Here is a 23,294-nt window from a genome sequence, read left to right as displayed (position 1 = left end):
TTGAGAAATTATTTCAAAAGTTTACACTTTGCACGGTCATCTGTAGGGCGGGAGGTTTGACAGCCCGACTTTAAAGGCTTATTCTTTAAATACTTTGAGTCCATTTTAATGTTTATACCAGTAATATTTTTCATGTATGATTGGTCTGTTTGGGACATATCAAATATACAGACTCCCATCAGGGGCTGAAAGTATAGTATTGTGAATGATCCGTATTGCTCTTTTTTGTAAAATTGATGGTGGCTGTACTGAGCATTTATAAGCGTTGCCCCAGACCTCTGTACAGTAATTTAGTTACGGTAACACTAGTGAACAGTATAATATGTGGAGTGATTTGTGGTTCAGAATGTGTCTTCCTTTATTGATTACTGAAATCCTTCTTGATATTTTGTTTTGAACGTGTTTTGTGAGATTTCCGATTTATTTTATCATCAATTATAACACCAAGAAACGCACTTTCACGAACTCTCTTGATCTCCACACCATCTTCCTGTAATTGTGCATATACATCCACTTTACCATTGTGAAATAGCATCAATTTAGCTTTGCTTAAGTTTAATGATAATTTCTTTATGTTAAACCATTAGTAATGTCAGCGATATTATGGATTGTCCTGGTCGGAACCAATTATGCAAACATTTAGTTCCACCGGACGACCGGAAGCAGCGCACAGCCACTCGCCGTTTCCCTGGTAACTGCATTACGCGGATAGTTATTTATTCATGCAACATGGAGATCCCGGAGCCAAGTAAGAGAGTTAATTCCAATTCAACAGCGTTACTGTGTTTTTCAGAGATTGTGCTTGTCGACGCTTTTGACCCTTAGAGTATAAAAAAAGACACATTTCCACTAAACCGCGGCAGTTTGTGAGGATTTAACGTTAACCGTTCGTTTCGCTTAGCTTCTCTAGCCAAACGTCACTGCGCTTTAAAGCGAGGACACATGGGTAGAGGAGCTTTGTGGCTTTGATTCTTGTGCGTAATGGTTGGGAATAGGTTGCTGTGATTTTGGGTAACGATTCGGCTGTGTCAGAATAAATCACAACAAACTCCAAAATAATAATAATTTTTAAAAAAAGGATAGGCACCATGGAGGAGGTGAGAGGAGGTAAAAGGAGATTAACGTCTGTCAAAAGTTTCTTTGGAATTGTCTTGATTACTGATATTGTTATTAATTTACGTATTAATAAGTTATCCTCAGTTGTGTGGTTGGTTGTTTGTTTTATATTGACCTTTTTCTGCCTTCTTGTTGTGCAGATGACATGGATGAGTTTGTTGTTTCCAGGTGAGACGTCTGGAGATGCTTTTGGGCCATTTCTGTAAAATAAGTCTACAGAATGCTAAGCATGCATCCAAAGTGCTGTCAAAAGTGTTAGATTATTTTTTTGTTTCTCCAGCACCTCATCTTCAGACTCCACATTCGATTTTGTTATCGGCTGTATAGAGGACATCATCATGGGTAAGGCCCGTGCCTTAATTTTTTTTCTCTAGTGTCGTTTATGCAGTCTTTTTAGTGTTTTACACAGTTTCAAAAGCTATTGTGGTGATGTCTCCTGATTCAACACTATTTCAGAGAAGGCGTTCCAGGAGGGCCTGGAAAGCTTCATGGAGAAGCATTACATGGAGTTTGACGACTCCGAAGAAAACAAGCTCAGCTACACACCAATCTTCAATGAATACGTGAGTGGCTGGACTTCATCCGATTGATTTCGCAGGGTTGTATTTAAGTAAATGACAAGTAGAATTCAAATCAATTGCAAAACCTGCAAAGATTAATTCCGATTTGACATTTCCAAAGCCGCTCATTTACAAGCAAAATGTTTGTGTTTGTTGTGAAGGTGAACCTGATGGAGAATCTTCTGGCACAGCAGCTGGTGGAGAGGATGCCCGGCTTCCATATGAACACCTTCATTGAACTGGTTGTGTAAGATGTCCCACCATAGCACAGGCATTTTTCCCGCCTCACAGCAATATTTGCTACAGGTCTCAAACAATTTAAATACAATGCGACCATTCATAAACGTGGAAGACTGATGCTCTCTAAAATATAAAAAAAAACTGTTTATCTCATTTTGACCTTGAGGTTGTAATATATATATATAACATCATCTGGTCAGATGTTGTATATAAACTAGAGGCCATAATTATCACAATCTATATTTAAAATAATTCTTTATATATTTCATCTATGGTGTCATATTTTCCTTGTAAGAATTGGAACTTTTCAACACACCACAAGGTGGCAGAGTGGACATTACTGTACTTAAAAAAAAAAAAAAAAATCTTATTAACAGAGAAAGAGTGGGTGTGTTTTGAGAGATTGAGCCACACTCAACCTCTTGGAACATTTTAGAAACAGGAAAAAAAAATAAACCAAAAAAGTGATGGAACTTTACAATATAACATAAAAAGGTTTTAAGCTAATTCATACTGATGTAGACAAAACTCCAATGACGCGTAACTGACACATAAATCCAGATTCCAAACTCCATTTCTCGGCCTATCACTCCAAAATAATCCTGATGGGAGAACAAAGTGTCCACTGCCTCCACTTTGTGTGCAGGGACAACAAAGACGAGGTCCCGGAAGACATCTTTGAGATGCTGCTGACATTCACCGACTTCATGGCCTTCAAAAGGGACATTCTGCACTACAGAGCTGTGAGTATTTTGGGAACTTCTGGGGAAGTTTCTTGCTCTTCAGTGAGAGTTCTAAGAAAGATTTCTGTCAAACTCATATGAATCATAACCAAACCCAGAAGACATTTCGCCATCATTATCCAAGTAGTCTCATCAGTTCATGCTGCTCCTCTGATGAGACTGTTCAGAGCTGAAAAGAACAGAATATGGTACATAAACATCAGTAACTTAAATGGTTCCAGCTCAGGCAGGTTGTGGATATTTTGAATGAGCAAAAACAGAAAAACAGAAAGCCGGTGTTACATTTCACACAAGTTCACCCAAAACAAGATACTGCAGCATTGCACAAATATTCCCTACTTGATCGCGCCCTCGTTTATCTCCATTTGATTGGCAGGGTCATGTTTTTCGCCTTCAACAACGTGGAAGCATAAATCAATCCTGCATTGTATCAAAGGTTGCTGTGCGTTGTTAGTGAATGGTAACGGGCGTATTTTCCACGCACACTTTGTACCCACTAATTGCTGTTTATACGCTTATCTGCCAACATTAACCTTTTCTGACCTGGGTGTGTACGGCTTCACCTCAAGTATTCTGACTTTTTTTTTTTCTTTTCTTCTCATAATGATTATGACACTGTTCGAATGGCTTCTATATTCAGCACACTGAATCTCAGTCCAGCAGAACACTTCCATGAATGTGCACCTAAAAAAAACCTGTAGCTGCCAATAAATGTTATCGAGTCAGTTGGACCAGAATCTCTCAACCAAGCTGTTGAATCCAGACAAAGGTGATGCACACCTTTAATAAGATGTTGAACATTACATAAATTACACGGGCTATTTACGTTCACCAGTTAACCTCAAATGCATGATTTTGGAAAACGTCCAAACAGGCAGGCCCTAAAAGCCAGGATGTCCTCCGTCCTCCGTCCTCCATCCGTCCCGCTGCTATCAGGGAGCAGATATCAGATGTAATCCGTCCCAATGCAGGACCAACAGCTTTTAAAAAGTCCTCTAATCCCGCCGTCGTCAGTCTTCAAAATACCACCTCAGTGTGAACTAAACTGCCCCATTGAGAACAATTGACTTGAATTTTGAAATCGTTTGTTTGCAGGAAAAGGAAGGCCGCAATCTGGATCTGAGTCAGTGCATCGTGGTCACGTCGATGACGTCTTTGGGCTCCGGCCAGGACGACTCTGACGAGTTGTCGTGATGGACACTGTCCGACAGGAAATAAAACACCTGAATTGCCTCGTCCTTCCTCGTGCTTATTTAAGATTTTGTTGTTCATTTCAGGATTTCACCCTCATGGCGGATTCACACAGACGTTCACTAACTGGATTTTGAGATTTTTAAGTGATTTCAAATGTTTATGTTCAGTTTTTGGAACAATGTTATACAGTTTTCTATTTGTTTGCGTCAGTGTGAGAAAATATATTTAGTACACTGTTAAAACCGTATTGGTGTCACATGTTCAGAAAATAAAAGATATTTTCAAATAGATGAAAGCCTTGAATGTATATGAATCACAATGTGCTTCACTTCATGTGAAAAATGTGTAAGTGGGTGGTTTTATTTCTTCACTGGTACAGGGGTCATTTCTATCAGGACATAGAGTTATTCTAACTCATAAAACCCATACAAACAGCATCTACTACTTTTGTAGAAGATGATATTAGTGAACTTTGGAGTTTTTTCCAAGTTGCATTTCCTTGGATGGAGCTATATTGAAAAGGAGGAGAAGACACACATTATATCCAGTAATTCCTATTTTATTTCTCAGTATGAGATTCGGTGGCTTATTTTTATAGGTACATCATAAAACTTTCATTGCATATAGTGTAGGGTAATTGGAATATTTTGGAGAGGTTAAAAAAAAAAAAAAGAATGAGTGGTGCAGTCTGCTGGAGTAGCTGGATGACCCTGTGTCTTTCATACTAATAGGTCTGACTTTAAAAAGGTGAATTAAGTTCCAGGAAGCGGCAGCAGAAATTTACAGCCTCCTTTTAGTGCTACTATACGGAAAACATGTGGACATATTAAATGTATGAGTGAAAATGAAATCTTGAGAATGAAGTTGAAAGTAAAGTGGATACAATTTTGAGAACGATGAAAAAATACAGAGGAATAAAATAAAGATTTTCAGAGTAGAGACAACATTTCAAGAATAAAATTTCATGCGAGAGATGAGGTTCGTATCTGGGATTGATATGACGTCAAAGTTGAATATCAAAATTGGAATAAATCTTAAAGCTTAATGGGGAAAAAAACCACAATAAAATAAATTATATATAAATGAAATACATTGAAACATAAGGGCAGCCATGTTGATGGTGAGGTGAATTAGGTGAGAAGAGAATGGAAAAAAGGAACTTTATGATGCCTTCTTGCTTGCATACAAATATTTAATGTATATTTGAATGGCATCAAAATAACAGATGAACTTCAACCTGGCTTTCTCTACTGAGTGTAGGATCTCGTCTCGTTTTATACAGGGGTCCGGATCTTAACGCATGTAGCTTCCATTTAAGGAAAGCAAAACAGAGCCCATGTACAGACTAAGTTGACACAACAGAATGCAAAACTGATTTAATGTATATATTGTCCGATGCGAAACTATTCTAATATATACAGTACTCGCCAGGACCAAGGTAACACAGAATTCACTTCAATGGAGTCGGTGTTGACACAGGTCAGGAAAACAGAACACAAACAAAGGTTACTACAATTCACAACATTTGTATTGAATGTACTGAAATCCCCACAAAGAAGTAGCCTCATTGAAATTCTGAATCAGATTGAGACAAGTTTGCTCTCATTAAGGCTCTGTGACGTGGTTCTGATTCATTGTTCAGTGGATTTGACCCGTGTCGTCCGTAATGTGTTTCATTTTTATCTGGATTATTGTCACCACTGGCACACGGATTGACAGCAGATGAAAAAACATAACATTTTGCTGCGTCTGATACAACATATATATTGCAAACTGTCCTCGTCTGAAGGAACTGGAATAGTGAGACGAAATGAAATGAAAAAGATGACCATTTATTTCCAAAACAGTATTTTAACCTGGCTTTACATTCAACTTCAACATCAATTCAAAAATAAAAACAGACACGTTCTTTTGAAGTAAGCACAAAAAAAAAAAAAAAAAAGCAAAACAATAAAACTTGTATTCAGTGGAAAAACATAGTTTTAGACTCTGTTACCCGCATGTTCAAAAAGGAACATGCATTTGTGGGACGAGTCGCAGAGCCGAGTTTGTAGGTTTCGCTTATTTAAGATTTGGTCAATTTCTCCTCCAATGTCAATTCTGGTGTTGCTGTTAATTCCTCTTTGGAAAAGTGGCAATCTGGGAGCAATCTCCTCCAAACAGGCATCGCTCTTTCGCCACGGGGTGAATTTATGAGAAAGTGTCTCCTGAATCTATGCTGGATACACACTGGGATGCCATCAGCCACGGCAGCGTGTGAACAGGAGGAGGTGCCAGGCTCCTGCGGCTGTTCGTGGTTCTTCGACACACTGCTGGGACTTCGGTTTGGTAAACAAGGGATCTGCTCAATTGCCAATGAGTCTTATTGGCTTCAAATCTATGATGGTGTAACCCACAGAGTCAGCTCTGCTGCTCCATCCGACAAATGAATGAGTGTGGCACAATATAAAAGGAAAATAAACAATCTTTCCAATGGTCGAAGATTTATTGCCAAGGAGTATAAATGAATAAAATCATCCACCAAATACAGATTTCCTCTTTTTTTTTTTGTGCCTTATGATGAGAGTCTTAGGTTGGCACTGTGTTGGTTGCAGCGTTTCCTTGGTCTCCTTTCCAGTCCAAAAAGGAGAAGACAGTGCTGGCACAGTACGCCGCCCACACCAGAACACCAAAGAACTGTAAGGACAAAAAAACAAAACCCCAGAGAAATAGTGAGTGACACCCAAAAGATAATAGTTCAGGTGGTTGTCATGCAACGAGTAGGAATGGAGAATGACCTCAGGCAAACCATTGACCTATTTGAACTGGTGTGTCTTTCGGGCATGAGAACATAATGGGTAAGTGAACTTGTAGGTGTGTAGTGGAATCGTACTGATTGTTGCAGTATCTGTAAACCAGGGTGGACTTTAGCCTGCGGTGGGTATTGTCAAGAAAACTGGAGATGTTCAGTGCAGCTTAGATTTCCAATCTGGTGCACAAAATCCCCCTGTTTCTAAAAGTGTGTGTTTTAGGTGCATGCAGTCGTCACTGTTTCATTGTCATATTTTAATGTGGTAGCTTTGGTACAAAGTCAGTTGGTCAATAGATATTTGGATACTGACAAACGTTTGGCTCCGCTCGTCACTCAATCGGAGACTTTCAGCATGAAGTAGGAGCCTGGCGGAGCATCATCAGGGATGAAACTCAGCATCCTGTGACATTTCAGTCAGTCAGTTTGTTCAGACAGTGTTGGCCCATAAAGCAATATTCTCAAAGGAAAGCTGAAGTTCTGCACTAAAATCTGTAAAAACACCGATTATGAAATATGTGACTCCCCCTGGGATACCTTGACGATATTGATGCAAAGCTCTATTTTTTGAATCGCCTGGATACCACAGTTTAAGAGTTGCAGTGATGAGACATATGCAAAAAAAAAATCATTTCAAGTGATCGTGATGTTGCACTGAAAATTGTGTCAATACCCAACTATTCAAGATCCTCATTTTATAAGAACGCGTGGCTCGTTGTCTATTTAGTCTTGCCATTCTCCAAGTGTGTTTAAAGTGTGTGTACCTGCCACCGTCTGAAAAGCAAACATGCCATCAGAGACACACCAAGTCAAACAGTGATCACTCTGAGAAAGAACGAGTGGTTTCTATCAGGCAGCCCATTCTGGGCGTTTCTGGCACTGGACGGTAGCTGCGTGTGATGTCAAGGTGGCGTCTTACAGCAGCGGCTGCCAGTTGTCCGTAGAAACTGAAGATGTAGAAGACCTCCACGTATGCTGCGTTGACCGCAAAGGCCGTGAGATACAGGACCGCGGCGGCGACGTGATACACCATCACCTGAAGAGGAGGGAAGAAACATTAGCCATGTTTGGTCTGCCCACACTCGCTCTATTGTTTCTTCACCATTTTGGAACATTTATTAGTCTTTGTTGTCACTGTTCACATTCAAGTTTCAATAATGCAAATTCATATGCTAGACTAACATTGCAAACGCCCCCGAGCGAATGAAAAGAGTAAGAAGCTGGATGTTCTCGTGAGACTGGAATAACTTGATGAGAAAGTTTGACCAGAAGTTTAAAAGTTTACATATGATGCCACTTCATCCAGCAGCTGGTTTTATGACTTCTGTATTTGTATTGCTGCTTAAGCATCCATCGTATGATTTCTGTCTGAGACCTTTTGAAAATTCCTAGTCAAACTCAGGAGGAGACAACGTTCAGAGAAATCAAACAAATAAAACAGAAGAAATAAAAAGATTAAGAAAAAGGTCATTTAATAATAACTTGCAGCAAGAGAACAAGTCTCATTACAACGTCATCTGATTTCCTCAGGTTCTATCTCATCCAAGTGTTGTTAGATGATGGTGCCTTCTTTTCAACAGTCAACAATCTTGTAATGGACTAGTATTTTGACATCTTGTCTTTAAGAGACAGCAGAAGTATTACATCTCACCATTATCTGTTTGAGGGTTATTCAGCATTTCAGTATACTAAATAAGAATTAAAAATTGTTATTTTAACCCTAAATGCAAGTTCTTGATCCGACTTCACCCTTAAGTGATGGAGATGATGAATATCTTTTAATGTATGACCGGCTCATCGTTTGGACTCTGATTGTTGGATCCCAAAATAATTACTTCAAACCAGGTTTTCAGCAATTTCAAGGTTCATAAACTACAATGCGTATCCAAAGTGCACCTGATGTCCGAACTTTGCATACTTTTAAGGAAAAAAAACACCAAAAAAAAGCAACAACAAAAAAGTTCTGCTTTATTCCAGTTGTTTATTTCTGAAATTGAGAAAAAGGCTGATTCTCATCCTGTCAGTCCACCTTACCGTCATCGTCCAGGGGACGCAGCTCAGATATCGATGTCCGTCGAACAAGATCACAAAGAAGAGGGCGATGGTGAGGATCCACAGTGTGATGGCCACAAACAACACCCAGCCGTATGCTGGTATCCCCAGGATGGGCGCGCTGACGATCAGCGTCCAGTGGAGTAATCCCAGCACCTACAAAGGTGAGAGATGAGAGAGAGGCCCGTGAGGGGCTAAAGAAGAACATACGAATCACAAGAAAGTACTGCACATGACGTAGGCGATGCAGGTTTTCTTTGAATTCTGCACTTATATTCATTGAATGTAATTAATGTGTGAGCTTACCTTATCATTTGAATGTATAATGTATGTTGATTACAAAACATGCAAATCAACATATCTGATGCAGAGGAGAAGCAGCAGTTTTTCAAAAACATGTAATATGATGCTCTTTGATAAGAGATAGAACTAATTTCATGTCGCCCCCTTGGGATAATTAGTCATTTGCCTCACTGACTCACCACACCATCTTTTTAGATAAAGTGGTATTTTAATACTCAAAATAGCCTCGTTATAACTGAAATTCTTTGAGCACAACACACACAATTCTTTCACAAAAGGATTTTTTGTTTTTAAACCAAATGAAATTATTGATTAAGTTCAAAATGTGTTACATTAAACTTTCAAACTGGTTGAAACTAGTTTCAATTTAATCTCCCTTTAAAACTATAGATTTTTTTCCAAGCCTAAATAAGGAATCAATGCAATCCTTTTGCACCACCCCCCCCCCCCCCCCCCAAAAAAAAAAAAAACTAATGCATGTATTAAAGCCCAAAACAAAACATTTCAAATTCTAACTTGGTTTCTACTGATCAAGAGTGAAAGACTTTTAATTTGCTATCTTCTGTTTGCAAAGGTGAGTCAATGTCCGCAATATTCGTCTTTTGACAAATATACTATCTACCTGTTCATACACTGCAGCAGTGTAAATCTACTGTGTCTGTCCAATGGTTTAATGGTGTCATTGGTACTACATTGAGTACTGAATGAAGCTGCAAAACACTCACACTTTTGGTGCTTATGTTTAGTCTTACTGGGACTACATTGTTGTTGACCTTTTGTTCGTGAATTGAAAAGTTAAGGTTAAACAATGCTGAACTTTAAAAAGAAAAAAGATGTATTTCTTAACTTAATTAAAATGGAAAAAAAACTGTATTTAATGCTGGCATGATTGCTGCCTGTCACACCTCATACTATATCCGCATTTTACAACACAATAAAATCTCATTTAAAGGTGAAACGAGGGGCCGAATGTTCAAACGTCCTGTTGTTTAAAAGTGAACATTAACAGCAGTAAATCTGTCCATGAAGGTTAAGCTCTCGGTTTCTTCGTGGATTTGGAGTAAGGATGGTCAGAAGGGTGTGACAGCAGGTGTAGTAACAAGGCCTCAGCAGGGCAAAGGTCTCCTGCACCTCTCACTGGGCGTCGCGTTCACATGTTTGAACAGGGACGACAGCAAATAAATACACCTCCGTAGGCTGTGATTTATGGCTCAAGGCAAGCCTCTGCCCTCCTTTCATTTCTGCTCCGCTGACTCTTGAAAATCTCAAATTTTACCTCACAAATGAACATAAACAGAAACTCTAATCTCTTTCGTCCTTCCTGCGTGGGATGGAGAAGGTTTATATTTAACATTTATATTTAACATACATGCCAGCTTGTTCGAAAACAAGCATTATTCATAAATTGCCCCCCAAAACAAGGCATATAGCCATTTATCCAGGCGATGATAATTACTTTACCTGCCACCAGGGCGAAGGGCAAGATACACCCCGGATATATCAATCACTCACATCTAGAGCTAATTTAGAGTCAATAATTAACCTAAAAAGCATGTTAGTGGATTGTGAAAATAAGCTGAAGTCACAAAAAAAATTACAATTAAACTCCACATGGTTGCGTGAGGCTGCAGTACGAACCATTACACCATCGCATTAGTTTCAATGTAAACATTTAATAAAGTGAAAAAAAAACCCCATAAAAGCTATTTAAGCCATTTTCACTACAGTAACTATGCAATATAAGATAAAGATTTTTTTTAATTTGTATTTAGTGATATTAAAGGTACAGAGAATATAATGCAGCATATCAACCGCATGTGAATTCATCAATATACAATCAATGTTGGTTTCCAGCATGAGTGACAGTTGGGAGAAAATATAAGTAGTCTTATGATACTTATGTCGGAAAACTGCTAAAGATCACTCAATTTGTTTATGCGTCAGAACCTGTTTAAATAGGTGTTTTTTTGTTTTTAATGAAAAGTTATTGTTAAAATGTTGTTTTCTTGGTGAAAACAGATACATTTAATGGGAAGTACTCAAAGAAGAAGCAAATAAAGAAGGGGTTTAAAGACTACATGTGGGACCCTGGGACCGTTACATACCATTTCAGCCACCATGAGGATGCCTGGGATGCTTCGGATGAAGGACAAGTTCATCGTGGCCCCGTTGGCAGTGTGTCTCCCGTTTCTTGGCTGGGTGTTGTCGTGGTAGGGGCCACCGGTCTCTGTGGTAACCCTCGGTGGGAAGTCTCCCATGAAGTGTTTCAGAAACAGCAGAAGCCGAAAAGCTTCAACTCCTGCACACTCTGATTAGGTCTTCAGAATAAATCCTATCACTGGAAGTTTTCAGTCTGTCAATAAAATGCCTGCATTGACTGGGAGTAACCTACAAGAAAAAAACCCTCCAAAACAAAACACGATTTAAGATATTTTAAAAAAATTGGGTTATGTCAACAAAAGAAAAGTCTAAATGGCTTCAAGTTAAAGGAATCAAAGTGAGACGCCCAGCTTCAGTGATCAGGCTGTCTAATGGTGGTAGTTATAGAATCTGTACACTTTAGCCTCTGTCTCTCTCTCTCTCCCTCTCTCTCTCCACACACACACACACACACACACACACACACACACACACACACACACACACACACACACACACACACACACACACACACACACACACACACACACACACACACACACACACACACACACACACACACACATCTAGCACCTCCCATTTGGCTCTCACCAACTCGCCATGGTAACTCATTAATGTATTTGAGAAGACACGCATGCACGCACGCAGACACACACGTCAATGTGATCAGATTTAAGTCCTCACCTGCACACAAATGCAAAAGTATTATCAAGAGATGACTGCAGACCACAACAACATCAGACAGAAACTATAAACAGTTACTTTTCCATTTAATTGGGACTTTAATTTCATCAACCTTAACATTTTCAGGAAAATGAATTACAACAATTTGTTCATGTAACAAGTTGGCAACAGATATACATATGTATATTTGCAAATAAAATCACAAGGTAATTCACTTTTACTCCATTTCAACTGGATACCCAGAGGTTCAGACATCAATGCCAGTTAATTATCAGAACAAATCAATAATTAAAAAAAATCACACTTTACATCTTTTCACACACCATGATCATATAAAAAGAAATTAAATATAATATAAATTTTAGTCATATTCTGAAATGCTTATTACAAAGAGTGCAAAACAACAAGAAAACATACACTGAATCTTTTTATACATGAACACTTCTGCTTTGATTTCGTTTAATTTGAATTATTTGTCAGATAATAAAAAACAGAAATTGTAACTGCAGAGGAGAATTGAACAATGAAGAGTTTGTGTTTATAAATTACCAAACCATAACCTGCTGTATTTTTGTTCGTACATTTTTATATGCCAGGCATGATACATCCAAAATGTTTAATGTGGGCAGATAGTGGCTTTAAACAATCACTTTTTAGTAAAGAATTCTGTCCCATTAAGTCCCAATTTCAGGAGTGATGATTTCAGTTTAAAGAAAACCCTGAGAACAGAGGGATCAGGTCATTGAATTTCTTCCGGACAACCAATTTGGCAAATCCCTTCACGTCCTTCAGCCGGTCCGAGTCAAAGTCCACCAGCAGGCTCCTCACACCGGTCCTCATCGGTGTGAAAGACAAACCCACAGACACCGTCTCTCCTGGAGAAATGTCGCCGCTGAAAAAGAAGATATGCTTTAGGTCAAATTGACATGAACTGAAATGTTTCATCTGCAGTTTGTCACATTGTGATCCATTCAAGTGTCATGACATGAGTTTTCTTCCTCATTTCACTTCATTCCTCTGGACTGATTACTTACTCAGCGTAGACCTTAGTGGCGGGCAGCAGGCCGGCCCCTTCCACGGTGAACACTCCGCCCCTCAGCGACACCGGGAGAGGGTTGATGAAGGAGATGTGGACCGTCACTGGCCGCCCAGCAACAGGCCGCCCATCAACCTGGGGACAGAAGAGACAGCTTCATGGTGGGATATGCTCTACATGGCCTTGCATTTAATCCTTTTTACTCCTTTATTGTCACTTGATTTGGCAGGAATCCTTCCCATCAACCATAGTCAATTTTGTAATAACACACTTTCTGCAGCTCATTGCAGTGACTCCCAGGACTAGCTTCCTCAGAACGACAATCATCAGTGAGTCATATGGTCGAAAGGGGAAGCGCTCAGTAACGTCATATAAAAAGAACTGACTGTGTGACAAGGTCACTAGAGTAGAGCAGCAAAAGGTCACACACACATGCACTCACACACTTTGTGTTCCTTGATAGTAGGTATAAGTGAAAACCAGAAAACCCTTGCTGTGCTCCTGCATCGACTTTCATTCACTCACCTGCAATTGGAGCTCAGGCACGCTCAGTGGGATGTCGGCCACAGCCATGATGGGTTCGTTTTCCCTCGGGGCTTCGAGTAGTGCTTTCACCCTGATCAAACGATGCTCAGAGACACACTTGGCATAGTCCTTGTAGTGCATGCGCAGAACCTCTTGATGAACTGAAGACACGCAGAGAAACACAAATGATCAGTACAGGATGTAAAATGCTGGGTAAGATTCTATATTAAATTGTAAAACTTGTGCTTGGATCCATAGTGGACTTTTTTTGAGTGACTGGTCTGACCTTTGTGGGCTGGCACAGTCACAGTGATCCTCTGACTCTGGCACGCCCCCCGGTGGAGAGAGTTGTAGGTCACAGCTGCGATCAGCAGGGTCAGCTGAGCACGGGCATCTGAAGCCCCTTCATTCTTCACCTGTAAAGCCAAGGGATAGTTCAAGTTGAACAAAACAATTCACAGATTTCACCACAGTAACAACATTTAATATTTTACTTCGTACCCTGACAATCACATCAAAGTCCGTCCCAAACACAGGTTTGGCATGTTTGATCGACATCTCTAGTTTTGCTGGTTCAGCACTGTTACTCGGCAGTGTGAGTCGACGTCCTGCCTTCTCGTACACTTCCCTTTCTTTCTTGGAGCCTGTGGAGGAGATCTGGTTTGACCTCTTCTTCATGTGCATATTTCCTCTTGCCCAAATTATTAGACAATGTTATTTACAATCACTTCTATGCATTCAGACAGATTGTTCTTTCAAAGCTTCTGAATTTTATAAATTGGAACAAATATAATCATTTACTTAGTGTGGCTGATAATTTGCATAATAAATAATAAATGCATTCTCAGGTCCATGTCTTTGCTTCATATATGGTTTTCCTGCTAACCTTCTGGATATTTGTAGTGCAGAGTGACGTCTTCCCGGTAGTCGCCATAAGCACTTTTGGTGCTGATGTTCTTCCCCACTCCGCTCTCGTTCACTTTGATCTGGAATAATAGCCACAGAGGACCCACTAATTAATTCCTTGTATCTTTTAGTAGAGAAATGCGGAATTGTAACAAAAGATGTCACCTTTTGACGTTGGCCGTTTGGATGAACGATCCAGTGAACAATGTCTGCGTTCACCTCAGCGAATACAAACGGAGCATCATACTTCAATCCCAGGTTCCCCTCTTTGATTGCGACAACTGGACATGGACCGCAACAGTAGGCCCCTGGAGAGAGCAAATATTGATCTGTTATGTTTGATCTCATCAACGGGAAACACAGCCCAGGTTTTGACTCAAGACTGGCAGTCCGATATTAACTTGGAAGTAATCAAAATTCTACCAGCTGAGTCACAGTTGCTCCCAATAGACAACAGCCATCCGATTAAAATACAATTCTGAATTAAAAAAACGAAAAAACAAACAAACAACTGAAAATCAGAATTGTACCATCACTCAGTTCTTGAGGAGTTGGATCCAAAACCTGCCATCCATCATTTCCATTTGGGAGATCATCTCTCCTCATCCAGGACTCAACCCAACAGTGGAAGTTCCTAAAACCCGGAGACGATGTTACGTTGCATAGTAACAAAAACGAAGTTGTCTGGCAAACAAGAAGTTCGATGCATGACATCCTACCAGCTGCTGTCTTGCTTTCCACTGCCTTCCAAACTCTCCAGTTTTTCATTCATCAGAAAGTCTATGGAAAGGTTTCCATCAACATCATGAGCCGAAGCGAAGTTCGTAATGAGGCGTGTTGGCAAACCGAGGCAGCGCAGCACTATGAAGACAACACATATCAGATTAGCACAATTTGATTCGCTAAGCCTCCTGACAACCTCACTTTTCTCGTGATGAAAGAAAAGCTTGTGGCTGATAATTTACTTTGAGGATCTTTAGTTGAAGTCATACTTATGCTAACTCCAGGCATTGACTACACCTGCAGTCGTCTAATGCTGATTTTTGCAGCTCAGGTGAATGAGGTGAAGACACTTGCAAGAGCAGTAGTTCTAAAGCACAAATCCACGGACCACGGTTTTGTCTCCATCCAATGTCCGTATGACGTAGTGGCACAAAGTGAATTGGAGTTGCAGAGGTGATAATGGTAGACGAGAGGGTGAAGTTGATCTGTAATATCCAATTGTGGGCTATTTCTTGGTTTGATACTCGCTTTAGTTTCCTCATTGTTGCAGAAGACATGAGGTGAGGAATCCCAGTGTGGTTGAGTAGTTACTATAGAAGGGCTTGTTTGATTAGGTTGACTGTTGGCCCTGAATTCTTGATTTGGATTCGTGTGGGGGTTCAGCTATCCTGGGATAGTCCTGCAGCGACCTTTGTGCAAAGTCTCACCTGTGCATGCAACACCAGCAAACACCCAGCACTGGCCATATTTGACCGCCCTGGCCCCGGCCTGGCTCCACTGTCGGAGGATTGGCACACTGCCTGTCCACCGAGTCGGTGGCACCCCGGCAGTGTACGGCTCTGTCCAGCGCCCCTCCAAGACACCTTTGTCACCATTGGCGTTGATCTGAATAAGTGGAGAAAATCAATGAATAACTACTTAATTAAAGATATACGAGCACCTCTCTGTGTTTCCTTTAATTTAGATATTAAAGCACTTTGCACAGTTCTTGCATTTATTCCAACTTGACCAATATACCAAACCTGAAATATTCTTATATTCAAATCATGTATAGACAAGATCTGGCTGGAGGAACAAATCAACCAGATGTTTATTACGTCAGGGCCTAAATCTGGCTTATACACTAGTGCAATTTACACAGGATTTTTCCTCTTTATGATGCATTTTTAGTGGAAAAATGTCACTTCTACTTAAGTCTGGAAAATATGGTAAATTTTCATTTAATGTATATTGTAATAAAATCATCACCATTGCACTGATCATCCTGCCGACATAGACGGGGTCAGATCGCTGCTCAAGATCCCTCTTTGGGTTTGTCAAGGCATCTTTGGAGTTGTCCAGGACTTCAAAACAGATGTCCATTACATAGTCTTCAAACTGAGGGAGGGAAAGTAACAATAACAAATTACAATAATTCAGTTTTAGTTGTGTGGGTAGAGAAAAACTTCCCAAAGTGTTTCTGACCAACTCAAGCATGTGTGTGTGTTTCTGTGTGTGTGGGTGTGTGTGTCTGTCTGTTCCAGCACCTCCTGTCTGTCAGCCTCTTTCCTGTGTGTTTAATGTTCCTCTTTCCTCGCCCAGCATGCTGGACAAGCCCTTGTTTGTGTGGTCTGAGTACATTCTCACACATCTCGTCCAGAAGTTTCCTTCAGCCAACAAACAGCTTTCGTTATTCAGTTGAATCTGCGCCGTCACTGTGCTGCGACAATTCACACCAGCCACTCATTGGCCTGAGAGAGACCGTGCGTGCATGTGTGTGTGTGTGTGTGTGCGTGTGCGTGCGCATTACCTGTCCATAATTCCAGGATCTGCCTCTGATATTATCTGAATTTCCGCTGTATATCACTCCACTTTCATTCATGATGTACTCCTGAAGCAAACCCTCGTCAGGGAGATGCACCACATCGTCTAGTTAAACAAATGAGGAAAAAAAACAAACAAAAAAAACCCAACCTGAATATCTGTTTGTCACCATTGAAGGTTTTTGGTGTTTGAAAGAACGTGATGCAAACAACAATACTATCAGCCGTGGATCTCAAAGTTGTGACTTCATGTGTCGGTGTTTTTCTTGTTGGTAGAGGTTGGGAATTGGATGGCCTGTTGTTTGTAATGATGTAGAGACACCAAGTGTGTCTCATGGATTTACTACTAGTGAAGTGGTAAAGCCGTGGAAAAAGAAGACATGACTACAGGCGATTATTTGTTTCATGTTCACCAAGTTGAAATTCAATTATTCCTAATGAATAAACTCACCAACAAAGGTTTTCATTTTGTCTCTTCTTCACAAATAAATGAATGCACATGTCAGACTATAAACATTGAGCTCATAACAATGCAATAATAATACAAAGCAGTGTGAAATAGTAACAAAGTCCGGTAAAGAAAATGACAAAAGTGTGCTCAGGTGATCTTTTACCTTTACACCAGGGGTTGAAGAGCAGGTGGAACTGGATCTTGTCCAACTTCTGTATAATGCGTCCATCCGGTGACACCATGAGCACCGCCAGGCGGTAGTGGCCAATGATGGCGTCGGCTGGACTATGCAGGGTCAGCAGAATTTCGCCATGAACCGGCTGCTGGGTGAACCACCAGCTCTTTCCAACCCCACGCTCCTTCTGAACCTTGATCACCATCTCATAGCTCTTACCTGCAGAAACATGAATAAAACTGCAAAACTCAGTCAACTGCAAAAAAAAGCCTGATGTGAAAGTCTTGGCAGGAAGGAAATATCTTTATTTGCCACTCTGCTGGACAGCGGGCGGTCAGTGTTCGGTGTCCAGGTAGCATTCGGGGTTTTGGGACCTTCGTAGGTTTAAAGGCCCACAGTGGTGATATTAGAGTCTTAATTGGAGGCAGCAGCCTAAATGATGCAAGCTTAGTTTTCCAGGCTTTGGACTAATAACATACAACCATTGACGCTATGTTTAGAACTTTCAACAAGATAAAACCAAAAACAACATCAATAGCAACAACAATGACACTAATAATAACAGCGTGCAATAAATGCACACTACAACAACATTTATAACAACAGCAATAACATCAAGTGCAGCTGCAAAGATGACAATAATAAAGCAAAACAATAATGATGATGACAATAGCTATCTATCTTTGTTTGTAACATAAAGTTTTTCACAACATTAATAGAATTCAGTGTAAAAAAGTTGATTGGGAGTTACTTTACATTTAAAAAAACAAACATAGATCAATCCATCCCGTAAAGAGACACAATAAACAATGGAATGAACATAAATATAACCGATAATACAGATCCCCAAAAGCTTTATAGAATAAAATAGTTTTGAGCGGTGATTTAAAAAGTAACCCTAACCCTAACCCTTATTACTATTAGTTTGAGCAAAGCTTGTTGCCGAAATATGGCAACAAAATTTGATAAGATGCTAAAAATGTATGATTCCATTATACAAAGCTGTGGCATTGAAATAAATACACAAAATGTTTATCTGTTCCAGTAAATCAGTTACCGGTACTCTTTAGTTCAAGTAAGTACGAGAAATTCTTTAGAAACAGTGACTTGTGAATCACTTTTCACTGAGGCATACAATAACAAGTAGGGTGGAGTGGAGGCTGTCTTGAAAACTTGATGATAACTCATAAAGTGTTTCTCCGGGTTCAGACTCAAACACCCATCTTTGGAAAGAAACCCAGTCTGGATTAGAGCACTCACCCAGGTGCAGGACCACTTCCAGGTGGGGTCCCGGGCGCCCGGTGCCAGAGCCCTGCAGGCTTATGGTGAAGGGCTGACCTCTGCGGACGATCAAGCGCTCCCGATCAATTTCCCCGGTGTGGTGGGCAAGATTGTTTTCCCGGGTTCTTAAATCTGCATTGTTGATCGAACCTAAAGAGAGAAAAGAGAAGCGAAGTTGACCGGTCAGTCTCCATGAAGCCTGGAGTGAGTATTTGGAATATAAAATCGACGGTGAGGAAAGAAACTTAGAGATCATGATGATCTGCTGAGGAAAATGTTAGACCGAGGTAAACTGTGTGTACTAACCACATCTCTATATCTATTCATTGACCTCAAACATAAACAACATCATTCTTTTAAATTACAATTAACGACGTGCTTCCTAGCCCCATTTGAAAGGGTTCTGCTGAAACGCTGGCTGCATTTTGCTGCAGGAATTAGGATGGGTCATATCGCACCTACATGTTAAATCATTCCTCCTCTATCATGGTGTCCCACAAACGCATTACAGCGGCAGACAGTAATAACAGAGATAAAGATAAAATTGTCACTCACCGTTGTGGTACTCCATTGCGGATCTTTCGTCTTGTCTGATAAAGTGTCCTCACACTCGTCTCATGCTCTGTGACCATCACAGTTGTGTATTTATACTGTGCAAGACAAGCCCTCCCATCTCACTGACACACACACTCACCCCAAACACTCACTCTCACCACCTTTCATGACCTCTGACATCACTTACCAAAAAGCCTACAGTCCACTGTGGGAGTATTTGTATTTGTGTGCGTGTGTGTGCGTGTGCGTGTGCGTGTGTGTGTGCGTGTGTGTGTGTGTGTGTGTGTGTGTGTGTGTGTGTGTGTGTGTGTGCGTGTGCACGTGCACTGTGTTGGTGAGTTGACACTGTGTAAACACAGGGTTCTCTGAGGTGGTGCATGTCGAAGGGTGGATGCAGCCAATTCAGGTACATGAGTAATAGACAGCGAGTATTGGAGGTTGCGACAGACGGCGCTGCGTCAGCACTCTTCCAGTGAATTACCCGCAGAACTTCTGAAACTCCCGTAATACCTAAGAAATATTTGACTGAGAAGTTTGACCATCCCAACACAGCAAGGGGAGGGAGAAAGGGAGATCAATTGATATATCTGAGTCAACAATTTGATTTAATGTTTATCGAGCAAACGCTTTCATAAAGTACCTTAACTGGAGTATTCTATGCACGAAATGAGTCATTCAGTCAGGTTCAGGAGCTTTTCTGTGTGAAGTTTGCATGTTCTCCCTGTGAGGTTTTTCCCTCCAGGTACTGCAATTTCCTCCCACAATCCAATAACAGGCGTCTGAAACTTAGCGGTGACTTTAAATGGCCTGTAAGTGTGATTGTGAGCGTGTATGACTGTCTGTCTCACTGTATTTGTCCTTTGATGGACTTTCTGTATAGAGGATTAATTGACGGATAAGACATTCAGCATTATGCCAAATTATTTTTGTATTGTCAAAACTAAACAGACAGGCAGACAGGCAGACAGGAAAAGCACTAATGTAAAAATAAGTGCACGCATATGGGTGCACTAATGTAAAAATAAGTGCACGCATATGGGTGCCATCAACTATTCAACCCAGAATGTCTATATTGCCCCCTGGTGGCTATTTGCAGTGTGGTCCATTCACAAAAGACAACTCAGAAAGAAGAAGTGTCTTCTTTATCTGTTGTCTTTTTTCCACTCACAGCTCAGATTTGTCTACAGGTAGAGAACACTTCCACTCTTTCTCTACAAATTAGACGTGATCAGGTAAATCACAAATGAAACACTGCAAAAGACACTGCTGAAATTATCCATGAACTACCCTGTAAGGATGAAATCCAATGTCGTGGAGTATATATGTAGTGCTGTTGAAAGTATTTTAGTGAGGTGTTTGTTTTTTAAACGACAGTAAAAAACATTGTGGGTTCAGATGCTCACAGAAAACTCAGCATCACTAATAAGGTGAGGTTATCCACTCATATAGCTTTAATTTTCTTTAAAATACTTAATGTTGAGGTTTTTGAGATTATAGATGCTGAATCTAAACAAAGGAAATGTTTCTTACCATAACCAAACAAGTACTAGTGAAGAAAAAAACACAAATGGACCCGCTGTAAGGATCAGATTATAAAAAAACATGTGTTTGTAGAATAACTTTAATCCAGTGCATTTGTCTTCATTTTAGAGCAACTGAGAGGATGTGTATTCTAGAGAGTATCCCAGAATAATGTTCACCCCAAAGAAAAGAGATGAAAGAGATGCAAGGTCGCAGTAAAGTAAATATTTCAACGACTGGCAATCATTGAAAATCAGCAGTTTTAGTAATTAATAAATTAATAATAATACTGCAACTTGTAACTGATGTGAAAAGTAGGGAATCCACTTACTACTTCCTGATAATTAAACAATGGTTTTGTTTGGGTGTTGGTGTTACACACTAGCTGAGCTGTCAGCGATATGTGGATCTTTTTAACGATGACTCATATACATCTGTTGGCGTTACATCAGTTAGTTGGAAATCAAATGGACAACACCACAGATTGAGATAATGACGGGTTTTTCTGTTTATCAGGAATCTTTTAAGAGCACGGATGATCATGCATGAATACCCTGGAAGGCGGAGGCAGAAGTTGATAGTCATACAAAACTCAGTAGAACACCTGGTGTCATAAAGTTTGCTGGAAATGACAGACTCACGTCACCCCCATAATTTGCACTTTTTTATTTTATTTACATGTCTTGGAAATCCCGGAGGAAAATGAAATAACAAGAATCGAGTAAAAATTCATTTTCAAAACGACAAATTCAAATCAGCCAAAGATCGGTTTGCATGAGTTATTTATTTATTGTCCAGAAAGATTAGAGCGAACTGCCAGGAAGTAAACGGAGTCACAGATATGGCCAAAATTATATTTTTGACTTCATAACATAAATAAATAAATGAATAAATGAATAAATAGATAAATAGATAAATAGATAAATAGATAAATAAATACATAAATAAAAAATAAATAAATAACATTTCTTGACTTCAGTCTGACATGGACAGAGTTACAGGTTACAACCGTTTTAAGGCCTGACTGGTTCCCTGCTGTCATTCCAGTCACCTCCATATATGAAATCAAACATTTGATAAAAGACCAACAAAACCGTTTACAGGGTGAATATGTGCACGCGAGGTGAGGGTTTTTCCAGTCAGCAATTGTGCTGACTGGAAAAACACTGTTTGTATCTGTGTGACGTCGACCTGAGGAATGAAGGTACAGTCACGCTCTGGAAAACAAGGTCACCGGCTGACCTCTGCACCCTGATCGCACTAAAGTGCCAGGACAGTGACACATCCACTGTCTGGTAGGCTTTCACACCACCACTATGTTTTTTGGTTTTTTTTTTTCTTCCTACGCAGTAAAGCGCAAACAAGACTTTATTTAAGGTACAAAAAAAAAAGAAGAAAATTACAAGAGAGTCTTGGAGATTTGTGATTCTTGAAAACAAAAGTACCCATTATCAATTCAGGAAGCATCGTAAATCAGTTTAGTTACAGTCAGCAGGCATAAATTGTAAATTAGTCCTTTGATTGAAATTCATACATTAATTTCTCTTGGTGAAATAAATATGGAAGTCATGAACATACATCAGCTGAATAGTTAATAGGGAAATTACTTGACCTTAAATTGTACAAAAATCAGGTTAGTTAAATTACCCGACTAGTCGACAAAAATAGTTGACTAATCGGGTGAGAACACGACGTTGTCGACGATTACGGTACCACTAGTCATCTAAACCCTAATAATTATTCTAGAAATGTATTTCAAAAACAAATGAGCTATATTGAGACATGAAGAGTCTACTTTTTCAGTGGTTACACTGGGGAAGCACAGGAAAAAAAACAAGTTTTACTAAACTGAGTAAATATAGAACTGAGTCACTTAATTTTGTTAATTAAATCTGTGATGCTCTGATTATGACAAACCTTGTGTCTCTCCGAGTGTAACACCTGTTAGATGCACTCACTCTGTGAATTCAGAAAGACTGACACACCCAGTAGAGGCTGAGCTAAAAAGCCCTGAACTCAGGGATGGAACACATTTTACTACAGAGAAACACATGGAGAACAATTTCATCTCAGATGGGCCGGATCAGTAAATTTATAGGATTTAGGTCATCAAGTATTGATATATCATTAATAATTTACATGAACAGACAAACCTGAAATTTGAATATAACAACTTCATTGTGTGCTTTACAACTTACAGATCATAGCTCATTATGATATATTTACATTTTCAAAGACATAAATCATGTAGCTGGAACACAAACTTGATAGCTCATATTATGATCAGAATAACTTGTCAAAAGGATCTTTAGCGGAGGCACACTTCTACATCAGTGTAATAATCCTGACGACCTGAACTGACTCACTACAAAGTTCACAGACTAAAGGGGAAACAAGATAAATTGTACCCTTGAGCACTTCTGGTGGCCAAACAAATACATTGCAGGTGCTGTCATAATTGCTCACAGCTGGCAAGTTT

At 39.9% G+C, this 23,294-nt stretch overlaps 3 protein-coding genes across 3 annotated transcripts; 1 reads left to right on the top strand and 2 right to left on the bottom strand.

Annotated features, from left to right (window-relative positions):
* Window positions 1–693: 693 nt before the first annotated feature.
* arl2bp (ADP-ribosylation factor-like 2 binding protein) lies at window positions 694–3,953 on the top strand. Its single transcript, XM_080505184.1, has 7 exons — window positions 694–748; window positions 1,257–1,284; window positions 1,397–1,458; window positions 1,573–1,679; window positions 1,838–1,923; window positions 2,563–2,659; window positions 3,755–3,953. The coding sequence occupies exons 1-7, from the start codon at window positions 730–732 to the stop codon at window positions 3,851–3,853; spliced, it is 498 nt and encodes a 165-aa protein (XP_080361310.1). The 5' UTR covers window positions 694–729; the 3' UTR covers window positions 3,854–3,953.
* Window positions 3,954–6,421: 2,468 nt separating this feature from the next.
* Window positions 6,422–11,254, bottom strand: pllp (plasmolipin; the record flags this gene model as incomplete). The annotated part of the gene is made up of 4 exons (XM_080504775.1): window positions 6,422–6,529; window positions 7,561–7,677; window positions 8,676–8,849; window positions 11,102–11,254. 4 exons carry the CDS (start codon window positions 11,252–11,254, stop codon window positions 6,422–6,424), a joined length of 552 nt encoding a protein of 183 aa, XP_080360901.1.
* A 1,264-nt stretch (window positions 11,255–12,518) lies between these two features.
* On the bottom strand, window positions 12,519–19,310 carry LOC308136437 (protein-glutamine gamma-glutamyltransferase 2-like; the record flags this gene model as incomplete). Its single annotated transcript, XM_080504774.1, has 15 exons — window positions 12,519–12,732; window positions 12,875–13,011; window positions 13,402–13,562; window positions 13,688–13,817; window positions 13,903–14,045; window positions 14,288–14,387; window positions 14,473–14,615; window positions 14,838–14,941; window positions 15,027–15,168; window positions 15,738–15,915; window positions 16,279–16,407; window positions 16,820–16,938; window positions 17,447–17,677; window positions 18,719–18,889; window positions 19,295–19,310. 15 exons carry the CDS (start codon window positions 19,308–19,310, stop codon window positions 12,543–12,545), a joined length of 2,094 nt encoding a protein of 697 aa, XP_080360900.1. The 3' UTR covers window positions 12,519–12,542.
* Window positions 19,311–23,294: the final 3,984 nt, after the last annotated feature.

This window comes from Blennius ocellaris (assembly GCF_963422515.1).
Source record: "Blennius ocellaris genome assembly, chromosome: 11".
Classification (NCBI taxonomy): domain Eukaryota; kingdom Metazoa; phylum Chordata; class Actinopteri; order Blenniiformes; family Blenniidae; genus Blennius; species Blennius ocellaris.
The sequence above is the reverse complement of the archived record's forward strand: the minus strand, read 5'-3'. Positions and strand labels throughout refer to the sequence as shown.

Coding starts and splice junctions, on each gene's coding strand:
- arl2bp (XM_080505184.1), top strand. Junction 1,924..2,562: donor ACCTTCATTGAACTGGTTGT/GTAAGATGTCCC, acceptor CTTTGTGTGCAG/GGACAACAAAGACGAGGTCC. Junction 2,660..3,754: donor ACATTCTGCACTACAGAGCT/GTGAGTATTTTG, acceptor GTTTGTTTGCAG/GAAAAGGAAGGCCGCAATCT.